General features: G+C 49.2%; 1 protein-coding gene across 1 annotated transcript in view; it reads left to right on the top strand.

The window, feature by feature from the left end:
• Positions 1-16,006, top strand: part of HS3ST3B1 (heparan sulfate-glucosamine 3-sulfotransferase 3B1) — a 39,219-nt gene extending 23,213 nt beyond the window's left edge. The window contains exon 2 of the mRNA XM_059149080.1: positions 11,959-16,006. Coding sequence (XP_059005063.1) covers positions 11,959-12,577 — 619 coding nt within the window. The 3' untranslated portion in view covers positions 12,578-16,006. The remainder of the gene's footprint in view (positions 1-11,958) is intronic.
• Positions 16,007-16,315: the final 309 nt, after the last annotated feature.

Genomic DNA, 16,315 nt, shown 5'->3' with positions numbered 1-16,315 from the left:
CGATCTTTCTAACCTGATTTTTCGCTTTTCCTCCAAAAAAGATCTTCAGCCCAGGCTAAATGACCCAGCCACTGTCTTAGGTTCCTAAACTTAGCTATCTTTTCGTCTTGTCTTCTTCACTTCCACCGACCTTTGGGAGTAGCTTCAGTTGTCCCAAAGGACACACCTGGATGCTTCTTTTCTGCATTTCTCACTTGGAGCCAAGCATACAGTGTGTGCTGGTAAACTTCTCATGCATTGGTCAGTTTCTCTCCAAATGTACAGTATGCCCCCGGAAGGCAAGAATCCTCCCCACAAATGATAAACACTCTCCATCTCACTGATTCCTTAATCACTCATGATAAGTATCTCACCTATCTCTGGGCATTTAAGTTCAAGACCTTCCTTGTGTCTATAGCCTGCTAGTATAATTGTGTCACTTAATGTCATGGATGAGATGACCCATAAATGTCTCTAGAATTAACTTTGGGGCGTTGGGATGCTGAGAGCCTCACCGTCTTCGAACCTGACCCGGACGATGCTAATTTATTATTCCAGGAGACTCCCAGTTGTCTTGACATTGTTGTACTGTATTCTTCAGGGTCATCAAGCATCAAGGCTTGCTGGCTCATTTCCTTCCATTCATTCACATAGGTGTTCACGGAGCCCATTACTCTCAAGTGCTTCCTATGCCCGAGTTTTGCTCTTGGTCTTGTGTTTTCTTTTGAAGATAAAAATCTGGAACATCCACAGCCCAAACTGATACAAACAAAACATGGAGGGCAGTAAGATCCCACCAAACGTCTTGTTCTTAGAAATTGTCATTAGGCTTAAAAATAGTTATGGGGTTAGTTTTCTGCTCAGGCTGATGAAGGCTAAAAGGCTAATCTCCCTGGTAATTCCTAGCAGCTCTGTCACTAGCCATTCCGTTATTTGATCTGCTTGGTGCTTATGGTTTGGTTCCCTTGTGGGCCTGGCGGGGTCAAGGGAGAGAACACTTTGTCTAAAGCATAGACTTGGGGGAAATTTTAAGACTCACCAGTCAGGCAGGATCCTCCGCCAAAATGTTCTCATGGAAGGTAGAAAGTCACAACGGGACACGCTCAGGGGAACGTAGTTTCATCGTCTCTCTTGTCTTTGGATGTGAAATGCACAAACAAGGCAGACTCTCATCTCTTCCAGATTTATTGAGTTTTTATTTAAAAAAAAAAAAAGATGGTTGACCATGACAATGAATGGCTGAGAATTTGGAGGGGGGGTGGACTTTTTTCTCCTGCCGGAAATGGACTCTGGTGACCTTCCATTGCTTCCCGAGCTGAGATGCCCCGAAAGTGTGGGGCTTCAGGGGGCGGGGGCGTCCTTGGAGTTTGCCTTGGCTGTGCTGTGCCACCCAAGTCCTTGAGACACCTTTCCGTCAGCCTCAAGCCCTGGGCCAAACCAACCAGGAAGACGTTAAGTGCTGATGACCTAAGAAGTCCAAGATAAGAATCATCCCTTTTTTCCTTTGTCAGCAGTTTCTTTAAGTGCATAGACTGCCTAGGATGTTCTCTCTGGGTGGAAAGTACTCCTTCTCTAAAACGGGCTTGAGCTATTTAAAGCCTGTGATAAGGGAAGTTTATTTGTACTCCTTTCCCTAGTTTAACTTCACTTAAACTTAGGTCTCAGGATTTTTATGGACCTCATTTACTTTATACCGTTTTCAGTTGCTCACCATAAAGCCGGGTTCTGTCTGTTGAGCAGAAGGGAAATGGAGAACGGGATGGAGCCCTGGTCTTGGACTTAAGTCAAGAGTTGACTGGGACTTCTCTGGTCCCCAAACCTTACTGGCTGGCTTGCCAGGAGGCAGGAAGGGAATTGATGACATTGAGTCTTGGCCACGTAGATCTTGTTTCCAGATTGGCCAAGTGGGTTGTTTCTTTCCATCAGCCTCAGAGGGGGAACCCCTGCCCCTAAACTGGCTGTTTGGTTCTGCTTGTAAACATCATTCCGTCTCATGTTAAGAAAGAGAAATAATCCTCCCACATAGGTTGTGTTCCTACTAAACACTGCCTCGTTTTCCATTATTCTTTGGCTTGGGTCGTCATCACATTCATTCAGTTAAATCAACCCAAGAAGGGGCACTCTGTTTTCCTTTCTCTCCAGCGTCCTGCCAGGGACTAGGAAGGAAGGTCCGAATATGAGATCCTTCATAGCACAAGTGAGGATTAAAGGCTCCTTCAGATACGTGTTTGTTTGTCTTACAGATTCTTTTTTTTTTTTTTTTAAGATTGTATTTTTAAGTAATCTCTACACCCAACGTGGACTTGAGCTTACAACCCTGAGGTTAAGAGTCACATGCTCTTACAACTGAGCCAGCCAGGCGCCCCTCACATACTTGTATTTGACATAGCCATTTGAGTTTAAGAACCAGTTTGGTGTTTCTTTTTGTTTGGCAATATTTCCTTAGAGATATCTAGGGCTGTACGCCAGAGGAGATAATACAGAGGAGATGAGCGTGGGGTTCATTGCACCTTACTCTTGGGTAGGGTTTTGGTGCTTTTAAGGGGTTACTCACCTGCAAACTACATTTGAAATGTTTTGAAAAGATTTTCAAAAACTGGGCAGGACAAATATTTCCATTTTGCAGGTGAGGAAAGGCAGCTCAGAGACATTGGGCAACTTGCCGGAGGCCACACAGCCTGACCTTGAATCCTGCTTTTCGTTCTACTCTACCAGGTGTCAGGCTACTTAACCCAGGGTGCATAGATTTAGGGCATCTGTGACTGGCCTCTGAATTACACCCTAGGGTTTTGTCTATACCAGCGTCCCTGAGGTGCAGTGTATGCGGTGCAGTGTATGCGTATCATGACTCATCAAGCTAGCATAGACGGTCTACTTCACCCCTGCTGACTGGCGTGGTACCATAGCTAGTTTTGGCTGAAGGCGAGGGAGAGGTGGAGAGCTTAAGGGTCATCTTTTAGAATTTTAGAGCCGAAGAACATCCTGTTAAACCAGCGCATTCACTTGCATATACAGGGAAACCAAACCCAAAGCTTTGAGTGCCTGCCTGCCCTCCAAGGCCTTAGGTGCTTGTCAGGGGCAGGGCGGGGAGCAGACCCCAGAGCTTCAGGTGCCCGAGCCCTTTAGGCTTTCCTGGATTGCCAGAAAGCCCCCTCCCCTTGTCCTGTGGGTTATCTCCCAGCTCCCTGGCCGAAGGTAGTGATTTTCCTTCCATCTTGATTGACTGGCACTGACAATCAATCAAGATCAGAGGAAAATCACTTGACTGGCAGTGCCGAGGGCTTCAAAGGCTTTTGGGTGGAGTCCTGTTTACAAACTTTTGCTGCCAGTTACCAAGGGCAGTGGGAAGGCGGCTTTTCTCGTGTGAGGCAGAGAGCTAGAAGAGGATTTACAGCAACAAGTGAGTGCCTCTGCCCTGGGCTGGCGCTGGGTTGCTGGGTTCCTGCGTTCCTGCCCCAGGGAGAAGCAGCCTGTTCCAGCCCCGGAAGCTGGTGCTGATCGGAGACCAAACCCCAGGGTTCTTGGTTTTGGATTTTGGTGTCCCATTGTCCTCCTGTCTGGGTCCTCTGCTCCGCCCCACCACGGGGCTGAATTTACTTTCTAAAAAGTCTGCTTCCCAGAATATTCTCTCTCTTTCCAATGGTCAGAAAATTTTGTTTGTTTTTATTCTTCCGGGAGATGGGACCCAGATTACTCTCATTTCACAGGATCAGTCCCAGCACACAGTGAAGTCCAGTAAACTGGAGCAATGCCCCAGAGAGCTCTTCACAAAAGGCTATTAGCTTTTAATTGAAACTCTCCCTCCTCCCCCCCCACCACCACCTCTCCCCACCCCCAGCCCCTTCCAGGAACAGGAACTCCCAGCCTTTGTGAAACAGGGTCTATAACAGAGGATTCTGCCAAAATAAAAGGCATCTTGAGTTGACCCAGAGGAGCGAGATGCTCTTTTTCGCCCTGCCCCCTTATGGCATTCAGGGCCTTTTCATTTTCTGAGCAGTATTGAAATTCTAGGACAATGGAGGCCAAATCCTTGCAGTGGGGGTTGGGGGCTGGGGGTGGAGAAAGGAGGGGGGGGAGGGTTGGAAGAGGAGGGGGTCTGGGGGAGTCCAGCCTTTGTTGGTTTTTTCTTTTCTACCCCTTACCTTTAAAAAAATAATAATAATAAAAGGAAGGGGAGAAGGCCCAGTAAACTTTATAATGAATAATGACATCACTTCCGGCAGCCCCCACTGGTCCAGCCCCGGAGAGACACTGAGAACAACAGACTATTTACAATTTCATTTTAAATTATTTTTAAACCCTCCCCAAGGGGTTCTTTGATATGCAAACATCTCCCCCAAATGGAGATCATTATTTATGGAGATGCCGCTCTTTGAAGGGGAGCTCCCAGAACGGGTGGGCTTTGAGCCTCCCTAGGAAAGGAAGAAGGTTCCAGATAAGGAGGGGCCCCGAGCTGATACACATCTTGCTCCCACCCCCTCCTCCTGCCTCCCCTCCCGGGAAGCCAGCGGCTTTAAAGAAGAAACTTCCCAAAGTGACAGCCCACGGTTTGAGTTCCCGTTTCTCCAGCATTGTCCACGGTTAGGGTTTCCAGAAGCTCCTTCCTGGTCCCCCAGTACCTAGTCTGTCTGTAGGAGAGGAAGGAGGAGGGATAGGCTGCGGGTCTTGTGTGTCTGACCCTGGAGGCCCTCTGTGATTTATAGGGTCACCAGACACCAGGGAGGTTTTTTGGGGGTGCTGGATAAGACGCCTGTGCTTAGAGCCCTGATAACTCTGCGGCCTGCTTTTGTCTTGCCTTTGGGTTTTCTCTTGAAAATGCTTTAACACTTTGGCCTGGGGTACTGAGTGCCTCCTGTCCCCTGCCCCCACTCCGTGCTGCCCTTCCTGAACCTTCAAGTTGGCCTCCCTGTGATGGGGAGACTAAGGCACTCAACTCGCGCCGAGCCTCCAGCTTCCCTCTCGCTGGTTTGGCCCCCCTCCCTCTGACCCAGTGTTAGATTTCATGGCGAAATTGAGGGGAAGTTGCCCAGAATGCCCATGGACCCCCCCCCTCCCAGGTGCAGGTGTACCCCACCATCCTCATTGCCCACCAAAGAGGGACATTTGTTACAACTGATGAATCTGCCTGGACAGGTCATTGTCTCCTGGTTCCTTCTCCGTGTGTGTATCCCATGGGCTTGGACAAACAGAGGATACCCCATAGCCATCATTATGGTATCATGCAGACAGTTTTTCCTGCCCTGAAAACTCTTTGCTCCCCAACTGTCTGTCTCTTCCTCTCTCCTCTTCCCTGATCTCTGCGGATCCCAGTGTCTCTGCATTCAGCTGCAGATGCTTGTGGGTTTGTTGGGTGGCACTCTACCTGCTTTTTGCCATTGGAAGGCGATGTCTTTGTTTCCTAGACAGATTTGGGGCTGCCCGTACTACGAATGAGGTAGCTTATTTTTATTTCACTATTTTTGGTATTGGGGTCATAACGCTTTCTAGAAATCTTGATTCTTCCGTTTGGAAAGATGGTTCTGTTTGTTTCGAGTTTGGGTGTTGAATTCTCAGAAACTGGCCTCGGGGTTTCTTTGCGGGGAAGCTAAAGTTGGATTCCTGGCCTGTGCATCCCAGGATGGTCGGTTGTTGGAAAAGTTTCTCAGAATGAGCAGAGCACGGATACCTCCTTGGCTTTGCTAACTTTGGTTTGGTTTTGTTTTTTTTCTTTTTACTAAGATTTTATTTATTTATTTGACATGGATGCACAGTGAGAGGGAATACAAGCCGGGGGAGTGGGAGAGGGAGAAGCAGGCTTCCCGCAATGGGGGGCTCAGGCCCAGGACTCTGGGATCATGACCTGAGCTGAAGGCAGATGCTTAACGACTGAGCCACCCAGGGGTCCCTGTGCTAAGTTTCCAGCCCAGAACGTCAAGGGTATGGCTAGGGGGGCCCATGCCAGTTAGAATCGGAACCAGAACCAGGACTGAGACCTTTATGGAAATTTTTTTTTTTTTTTAACTGCAGTATATCTGTAATGTCCAAATAACTGAGTCCCTATTGATCATTTTCTGATTTCAATCCGTATTTTCCTCCAACCAGTATCTGAACAAGGATTTGGGCATCCTGTGGCCTTTTGTAAGAGAGCCTGTCCTGTGGATTTTGCTCGCCCCAAGGTCATTGCTGGCAAGGGGCTGCTCAAGGACAGATTGGGGAGTAGTGGCATTTCCCAGTGCTGGACGGAGCTGGACCCCGAGGGTCATTCTTTATTATTATATGCAAGTTAAAAAGAAATGTTTAAAAAGAAGAAGAGATCTCTGTGGGAGTTCAGAAAACGTGGGGGTATTTCTGCAACCAAGCAAGGACCTGCTTCCTGGTGGGGGAGGAGAAAGGGGCAGGCCGAATGTTCTGGCTGTCTCCAGTTCCTGGTTTTCTTGGATCTGAGCTGGAGCAGGACCCTCCCCAGCGCACTGTGGCTGGCCTGCAGCTTTATCTGCTGTCTCAAATGCATTCACTCGCATCTGCTGTGCATAAACGTCTCCGGCATCTGCTGGGCTGTACTGAGGTTACACCCATTTCAATAATCTGCCTTTTTATTGTTGTGTCATTTGCCAGTTTAAATAAGGGGTTTAGTGGCGGGACCACTGGAGCAGGAGGTGTCAGCTGAGGAGAGAAAGAAACAGGGCAGGCAAATGAGGGCCACATTGGCTGCTGGAGAACATCTGAAATCTAGGGCTTTTTAGGACTGTGGCTCAGGCGAATTTCCTGCTCAGTGAGGCCTGGAGGTTGGTTGTTAACTGTTGGCTTTTAGCAGGGACACAGGACAGCCAGGCCGGGACCTGGGGATGTTCGTCGGTTTATGAACTCTGTGCTTCTCGGAAGCCCTGTGACTGTGACCACCAGCGCCCAGGGGGAAGGGGACACTGCCGGTGGCGGGCTCGCCTCCTCCACTGTCTGGGGAAGGCACAGGCAGAGACAGGGCCGCGTCCTCCGAGAGCTGGAGATTCTAAATCCTGGAACTTCATTCTGGCAGTCGCCCTCCTGCCCCGCCCCGCTTCTGGTGAGAAAAGCTGGAAAGGGCTCAGGGGGTCATTTCTGACCATGAACTCATCTTCAGTTTTACGGGTTTTTTTTGTTTTTGTTTTTGTTTTTTTTTAGATTTTGTTGTTGTTGTTGTGTTTTTTGTTTGTTTGTGTTTTGAGCAGAGAATTTTGGTTCATTTGGAGCTACATACTTCGGCAAAAGCGTCATCAGACCATCCAGTTACTTGCGCTGTTCCTTTTTTTTTTTTTCTTTTAAATATTTTATTTATTTATTTGACAGACAGGGATCACAAGTAGGCAGAGAGAGAGAGGAATGGAAGCAGACTCCCCACTGAGCAGAGAGCCCGATGCGGGGCTCATCCCCGGACCCTGGGATACCTGCGCTGTTCTTGACCTGTTCGCCTTCCTGTCTCCTGTTTACGTCGATGCTGTCTAACTTTTGCTGCTGCTGATCAGGACTTGTCTTCCTTCTGGTTCCTTCAGTTTGCCTCCTTTTGTTCCCCTGACAGCCTGACTTGGGTTTGATAACTGACTGTGTGCATGTGTGCGTGTGTGTTTCTGTGGCACACACATGTTTCGGGGCAGCAAACATCCTTTCCTTCTCTCTGCATGAAAGCAGACTGTATTTTATGTGTTGCAATGGCTGTGTTCTCTGCAGCCCTCCTTGCCCTGGCACCTGGTCTGCAGCAGACAGAGTGGGACCTCAAGACTTCACTCTGAGCCTCTCACACAAGTGGGAAGCCTGGGGTTTGCTGGAAAACTTCCACTGTTATCAGCAGAGTAAGTGGTAGGTGTGTCTAAGTGATTGCTGCGCTGGGGCCTGATTCCGGGGGTCTGCGATAGAACCCAGGCTTGGAGTTGAGAGCATTCTAGATGAGCCTGCTATGCCTCCAGGAGGAAACCAGCGCCCCAGAATGTGGCACACAGCTCTCTTGTGAATAGCCTCCAACAAGATGAAAGTCTCTGCGACCCTTCTAGACTCACCCGGGTCTCAGGTTTTGACATGCCAGCCTTACCCACTTTGGTTTCGGTAAAGAGGGGTCCTTTCTGCTTTCTGTCGTGGGTGAGCCTGTCTGGTCAGGTTCTTGGAGGCTTGTGCTAGGGCAGTTCTCACGGTGTAAGCCTGTGTCTTCCTCAGACTTGCCTCTCCAGCCCCATGGGTATCACAAGCACCCGACGGTGACTTGTGCTTGAAGAGGTGCCCCTTCCTGCCCACCTGGTGAAGAGGGAAGGAGGGGACCCGGGTCCAGGGCCGCTGGAGGGGAAGAGCTCTTCCCACCATTTCATGCAACTAACTGCTGGAGAGTGTGAACCTAAATTACCATCGTAGTCCTCTGATTCTAGCACTGAAATACCTATTATTAAGATCCTAATCTACGAAAGAGAGGAAAAAATACAGGTGTCTATTTTTGTATGTTTAAAGAGAGGGCAGGGGTGTGGTTCTAAGTCCTATTAAGCAGAAACAGGAGGTTGAGGGGAGGCAGCGTGGATGAGAGAAAGGGAAGGCAGGGTAGGGGACGTTAACTTTCGGTCCCAACTGTCCCATCTGCAGGCCTGCGACCTGCTTCTGCATGAGCCACCCTGTCCCCTTCGGCTTGTTTCGTCATTAGTCAATGGGAGATTGCAAGACCTACCTCAGAGACTCATTGTGAGGATTAAATCAGATAATGCACGTGAACGTTTCTCGCCAGCTCCCAAGTGCTGTATAATTATTAGCTGTGACGATCAGTTTGAGAAACTGGCTTTCATAACGAGCCGCTCAATTAAGCTGCAACCTCCCTGCTGGCTGGGGAGTCCAGCCTGGGGCTGCTGGGAGAGGCACGCAGGGCCCACGCACGAGGGGTCTTGCCCTTGGCCATGTCCTGATCCTTTCTTCTCGGAAGCACTTGTGCCCAGGAGGTTTTGAGTGTTGGGGCAGGACGTGCCACTGGTGAAGAGACCCGGGAAGAGAATGGGGAAGGCTTTGGTCCAGGACCTGGGGGTCAGGGGAGCAGAGCGGCTGAAGGGGGAGAAAGAGGGCTTGGCCTGTAAGTTGCCAGAAGGTTTGGTGCCAGGACTCTTGACACAGTTCCCAAGCCGTGTTCCCCACCAAGTGGACCCACAGGGGTATGCTGGGAAGCAGTTGTCTCTGAGCCAGTTTCCATGAGCAGAAGGGGCTTGGGGGCATTGCAGGAAATGATGGAGAAACCCAGTGTGCATCTCACCCATCAGCCACTCATTGTAAGCAAGCAAAGCACACCTAGGGGAGAGCAGCCCAGAGCCTTCTGTGGGCACGGGCTGAGCAGTCTCTGTCATAGCACGAGGCCCCTTGAGTCTTTCTGACGCACAGGTGTGCAAATTCCAGACCATTCTGGGCAGAGGGCTCCCTTGGAGCTGGTACCCAGAATGGCTTGGGTGCCCCACAGGCCGTGGAGCTCAGGAAATCTGCCCAGAGTTCAGGGAACAGAACTAGAGAACAGCGAGGCTCTTCCATTTCCTTCTTTACTAGTTTTTTTTTTTTTTTTTAAAGATTTTATTTATTCATTTTACAGACAGAGATCACAAGTAGGCTCACCAAGCAGGGAGCCCGATGCAGGGCTCGATCCCAGGACCCTGGGACCACACCTGAGCCGAAGGCAGAGGCTTTAACCCACTGAGCCACCCAGGCGCTCCTTCTTTCCGTGCTTTCTACTCCCAGTGGATCTCGCTCCCTCATGTCCTTTCCCAGATGCAGTGAACAGAAGATAACTGATAACAGTTTCTTGACTCCAGCTAGCTACAGGCTCCGCACCAATGCTGGCTGGGTAGTCCTCTCAGAACCTTAGAGGGGGTGGACATCATCATTTTCCCCATGGTTCAGAGGCACCAACTGAGGCATGGGCAGGTAAGGTGACCTATCCAGGGTCACATACAAACAGGAGGGATGCCGAGAGTCTAACGGAGCAGCCTGACTTCAAAGCCAGTGCTGGGTCAGATGGACTCTTTGAGGACAGACCCCCGCCTATCCAGGGGCTGCGGAGAACTTGGGGTTTGGATTTCTTCTAGTCGTGCTGGTAGCCTTCTGATTCTGAATGTTCAGCTCCTGTAGACTGTGGTGGCAGATGGCTTAACGTGGGTGGAGGGCGGGGAGGTGGGATCTTGGGATTTTATCAGACTCGCCCAGCTCTTGGGTAAAATGCGAAATCGGTTGAGAGCCAGGAACTCTGTTTAATCCTCGCCCACATTAGCCCGATGAGACTTCACCTAAGTGGTTAATGGGCAAAGTGGGTCAATCCAGCTTTAGCATAAGCCTGGGATGGCTCTGCTGCTGCCAGGCAGGCTTCCTTCAGGGAAAAACCTCTTCCTCTAACTTGCTGTGAAGGGGGAGCTCACCCAGCGTGCAGCCCCCCGTTCTATCTGGCTCCCGCGATAGAACGTTGTATCATCGTTTCCATAAACGAGCTCAAGAGAGGAGTCGTGGTCTCCGTAGATGAGGGGTGGCCCGAAGCTGGAAGTTTTTGTATGTCCTACCGAGAGGTAGATATTTGGTCAGACATAATGTGGAAATGGTCTTTTTAAAATAATTTTTAAATTCACGGGCCCATATAGGAAGCAGTCAGAAGTTGCTATCCCAGAGCTAATGGAAGATGGTGCATCTGTGCCCGAAACTTCGTCTCCTGTGAGTTAACACATCCCCTTGCCTTTTCATGTACACGTGGGTGCCCAACTTTGTCCTACCAGGTGCTGTAAATGGGCTCGAACACTGTAATGCTGGTAACGATTGTCGTCGTAGGGTAGCCAGTGAATGTCAGTTACAGACCGCGTGTCAGGCATGTTGCAAGCGTACTACGATCGTTAATCGTTCTCCTCCTCATTAAACTTCCACAAGGGAAGTACCATCCCATTCATCTTTACAGAGGAGGAAGAGAAACGCACAGAGAGGTTAAGAAAGGTGTTCAAGGTAACACAGCTTTGCTGCAGCAACGCTGGGATTTGAACCCAGGCAGTCCAGTGTTGGAGCCTGCTTCCCTTAGCTTTTAGGGTTGAACGGCTCTGGCTTTATGAACCACATAGCCATGGAATGAAGTAGGTGGACGCTCTTCCCATTTCCCATGGTAGAAGGCTCAAGTTCAGAGAGCAGACGAGGCACAGTCGTCCACCTGCCGTTGGTGTTACTGTCCGCGCTCACTTATGCCACAAAACGGCTTCCTGGCGTGGGGCTCATAGGCCGCATCTCCATCGGTCCTAACGGTATTATCCACATCCTTTGGCTTAAGTGAATGCAGTGATAGAGATCATACAAGTCTCTCTCTTTTTTTTTTAATGGAATCCACAGTATTCCTGGAAGCTTCTGGAGTTGGGTCTTGGGGATTTCTTCTTGGCAGGTTTGTATTGGTTTAGCTTCTGTCTGATTCCTCCTGGTTTTGGTGGACTTCGGGCCTGCTTTTCGTGGTAAAGGCGTTTTGTCAGTGGTCTCTGTGTGTTGATGCTGGTCTGGCGTGGCTGGGTGGGAGAGGGAGGACATCTTCCTTCCTGTCCCCAGTGCATGTGGGCTCAGGCTTGGTGAGCTCAGGCTAGCGAGAACCCGTAGGCAGCAGAGTCTCTGGGAGTCCCAGGTGTTGTGTTGAGGAAGGCACATAGCCAGAGGCCAAGGACCTTGTGTTCTGACACTGGCTGTTTGGAGAAGTGTAAATGCTGGATAGCCCGGAAAAATAAGGGAGAGGTGGCCCCCACGGGAGGATTCAGAGCAACTCCTGTCCCGCTGCTTCTACCCTGGAGGAAGGTGCCTACCAACTTCACAGAGATAGTATCTGGCCTCCAAGCTTCGGATGGGATGTTCACACGCCTTTCAGTTCTGAAATTCCTTTTCCATGTTTTCACCTTCCTAGCACTGTTCCCTGTAACTAGAGGGAACCAGGATGAACAGTGTGGCCGTGGACACACGTGGCCAAAGAGGTGCCTGCTTCTGAGCTGACTTTGCTCTGCTTGCTTTCCCCAGGGACCTGATGCCGAGGACCCTGGAGGGCCAGATCACCATGGAGAAGACCCCCAGTTACTTTGTCACCCGCGAAGCGCCCGCGCGCATCTCGGCCATGTCCAAGGACACCAAGCTCATCGTGGTGGTGCGGGACCCGGTGACCCGCGCCATCTCGGACTACACGCAGACGCTGTCCAAGCGGCCTGACATCCCCACCTTCGAAAGCCTGACGTTCAAGAACCGCACAACGGGCCTCATCGACACGTCATGGAGTGCCATCCAGATCGGCATCTATGCCAAGCACCTGGAGCACTGGCTGCGCCACTTCCCCATCGGCCAGATGCTCTTCGTGAGTGGCGAGCGGCTCATCAGCGATCCGGCCGGCGAGCTGGGCCGCGTGCAGGACTTCCTGGGCCTCAAGAGGATCATCACGGACAAGCACTTCTACTTCAACAAGACCAAGGGCTTCCCCTGCCTCAAGAAGGCCGAGGGCAGCAGCAAGCCCCACTGCCTGGGCAAGACCAAGGGCAGGACCCACCCCGAGATCGACCGCGAGGTGGTACGCAGGCTGCGCGAGTTCTACCGGCCGTTCAACCTGAAGTTCTACCAGATGACCGGCCAGGACTTCGGCTGGGATTGAGCAGACCCTGGGGCTGTGTGACTTAACCACGTGGTTTATGTATTGAGAGAGATTATATGTATGTAAAATGTACAGAAATCTATTTTATAATAATTTATTTTTAATTCATAAGCAATTAACTCACTAAGCTGCCTAGCCACACTCTTTAGAGAGTTAGCTGCATAATCTGTTAACATTCCAAAGTATTGAATTTCTTCTTTTCCTCACGATGGATGGTGCTTCCAGTTTTTTTTTTTTCTCCCCCTCTCCCCACCCATTTTATTTAAAAAGAAGAAAAGCACAACTTGAGATTTTTGTTGTTACGGGTATGCAGCCTTCGATCGCTGTCTGAATTCACTTGCCATCTCTTTGTGTCTTGGGTCTTGTGGTCCGGCTTCTGTTCCTCCCTCCCTGCCTGTGCGTACCTCATAGGAGCCCCCACCTGTCCCAGCAGCGCGGCTCCCTTAAGGTCACGACTCATGTAGCAGCCTCTTGCCCATGTGTTGACATTTCCAAGGACGTAGAGGCCAGACCACAGCACTAGGCTTTTCCCCCCAAGTCTGCTCAGTTTGAAAGGGGGGGTAGGTTACTACCTTTGCAGGGACACATGCCTCCTCTCTGGGAGTCTGCGTCCCAGGGTCCTTTCACTTCAGTTTATGATTTTGAAATATGGCCCTGTATCCTCTTCTGTCCCAGTCCCTGGTTCATGAAGCAGCTTGAAGCATATGCAGATGTTATAGCTCCTCTTTCCCAGGTCACGTGTGTGAGATGCTTGTGTGCTGCTTTAGAACTAAAGACGGTCTCTCATTTGCACGAGTGCACCATGTTCTGCTCTGACACACCAAAGAATCCCCTAGGCTAGCAGAACCGTCAGCACAAACCCACGGGTGGCAGCTGTCAAGACCCTGGGGCGATCAGGCGCATCCTATGCCCCCAGAGCCCCACCCCCACCCCCAAGGTGCTGCTGGGTGCCGAGCCAGCCCATGTGGGGCACATCCAGTAGACAGACCACCTCAGTGGGGAGAAAAGACAAAGAGCACCAAAAGGAAGTGAAGAAGGCAGAAGAAGTGAATCCCTGGCCCCCTTCTTGGTGTCTGGAACTCACCTCCTTGGAATTCCTAGCTCATCACAGATTGACAACACAGTCTGTAGCCAACAGCCAGATGGCGAACACCAAGAGTGGCTCTTGCACAGACAGGCTGAGGAAAGAATGTTGTTGCCTGGCGGCTGCCGAGCTTAACAGTTATAAAAATGTCCCTGATTGAGCTAGGTCCCAGCAGGAAGGGTCACCAGGCAGCATTGCTGCTGCTGATGCAGAAGGCTCTCCCCATCGCTCTCTGTTGAGAGAGCAGTTGGAGATTATTTGTGACGGCTAGCTTATGGCCATCAGGTTCACCATATAGCAATATCACAGAATGAACACGTTGGCTTTACCCTGTTTCCTAAACCAGAATGCTTCTATCATAGAAGAATTTTCGTTTGGAAAATTTGCACCAAGGCTTATGTGGAAAGGGACACACAGTGTCTGAATGGTTGGGGTATGATGTTGACAAAGACCCTTTTGTATGTTGGATGGGCTAGAACTCGCCCTGTAGAGCAAGAGAACTTGTGTGAAAAGAGAAATAACTCCTCTTTAGAGATTGATCATGGCATCACTGGTCCTTGGGTGATGTCTTGTTTGGTGATTGGTTTGTGTTCACCCACAAGTTTGAGCCCAGATCTAGGTTAGCTCATACTGAGCTGCAGAACAGTCAGGATCATTGTGTTGGTTCTGGCCAGGAGGATGGGCACGGGGGCTCCAGTACGTTACTCCTCAGATGCTCTGTTCATTTCAGAGCTTAGTGACTGCCTCTACCAAGTAGTACAGAAGCTGCATTTAGGGGAATGCCATAATCCTCGCATGGTTCTCCCTTCTTGCTGCTTGGGCGTCGAGACATCTGCATAAGGGTGCTAATGGGTTGTGCGTTTTTCCAGTCAGAAAGCCTGCTTATTCGTAATAAAGTGGAGAATGCCTCTTTCCATTTACAACATAACATCACTTAAAGTAAAAGCCAGGATCCACGACCTCCACAGAACCCTGCCCTGACTATCTTCTGGCCACTTTCATGCCCTGATAACAGCTCATGATGTAGCATTGCAGAAAAAGCGCAGGGAAGGGTATGTGACAAGGCAGTAGGAAAACAAGCATGCATTTTTCCTTCCCCTTCGGGTCCCTGTCATCTTTCCAAGCTGGACAGTTTTGATTAAGTTGTTTATCTTCTGCCTTACAACTGAAACAGGAAATCTCCAGATACAAGGAGGGTCACTGAGTCATGAACATTGAAGTGAGTCAGGATTCTATTCTGGGTCAAATCCTCGAATCCAAACAGATGTTGATAATTAGCAAGGATGGACTAGAGCACGTTTTCCTATAGAAGATAAATAAATGATCACTTCCACACATCTCTTCACAGGGGTCTGATAGCTTACAGTTCCCAACCCAACCAGACGCGGCATCTGTCCCACAGTTACCCCCTGTTGTGTGACAGTTATCATAGAGCCTGGGCCCACATGTCTTTCTCCTACAATTAGCCTTGAGTTTCTTCCTGTTCTAGCAATCTCCAAGACCACCCACTCAAGTTCTTAGCTGCTAGAAGACAGACAGCAGTTCCTGTTGTAGTCCTTTTCCCTGGGCGTACTTTGGATTTTTTTCCAGTTTACAGGGAAAGCTCTGATAATTCATTGGCAGTACTTTATTCATCTCCGTTTCATTTGCTTGTTAAAAACAAAAAGGTTAACAACAGCAGCAAAAAGAAATTGGAGGTTTTTATGGTCCCTGTCTACCCCATGCTTGCTTTGAGGTGTTTGTGCTATATAGTCTGGTTAATGTGGGAGGTGGTACCTGGAAAGGTATTTAGGTATAGTGACTACATAATAAATACTTGGATGACGGAGAAAGAGACGTTGTCTTTTCACGGGATTCTCTTTGGAAGTCATTTTGAGTGACAGATAGTTTTAAGCTTTTGGAGAAACAGTTTCAGATCCTGCCAGGCTATTTACATAAGAAAGGAAAATGGAAGCTTCCAGTAGACTTGAAATACTTAGCGTTTTATCTCAAACGCTGACACGGACGTCCGTGTCATTTTTCTTTTTCAGTTTTTCAAGAAGGATGGTCAATTAAACTGAAAGGTGTGGTTAGATTTTTTTTTTTCACTTTGGTAACATTAATTTATGACTGAGTTCATTCAGCCCAGTAATCTGAAATACGGTGCAGATTCTAGCCGTATGTCTTCTATAACCTGGTTGTTAGAATAGCCAATATGTACAAAAAAAAAAAAAATTAAAACAAGTATTTTGTCCTATGTATAACACAAAGTAATTTTACACAGAGAAAGATGTTTCTAGGGAAAAAAAAAATTCTGTTAATTCATACTATTTCTTTGTATGAAAAAATAAAATCTATTTTACCAACTTGTGGGTGCTTTCATGTTTTATTGTGTGTTGCGGATGGACAAGGGAGTGGGGTTTGATTCCGTAACGAATTCCCTGAATGCATTCTGAGGGCAGGCCAGATCTTGCAGATTTCAAAATGTAACTAACCTGCAAATGTGTGTGGCAGTTGTTTGGAAACGATTCTGAAGGCTATGAGATCAGTGGGAAGGCCTCTGCCCCTTGCAGGAATATGCACAGGACTTCAAGGACAGACACCAAAGCCACCATGTCTCTTGGGCTACCCTGTGTGGGGGCAGCCTACAAGTACGATAAAACAGAACTTTAACA

This window comes from Mustela lutreola, chromosome 15 (assembly GCF_030435805.1).
Source record: "Mustela lutreola isolate mMusLut2 chromosome 15, mMusLut2.pri, whole genome shotgun sequence".
NCBI classification, from domain to species: Eukaryota; Metazoa; Chordata; class Mammalia; order Carnivora; family Mustelidae; genus Mustela; species Mustela lutreola.
This window is presented reverse-complemented; position numbering and strand designations above follow the sequence as displayed.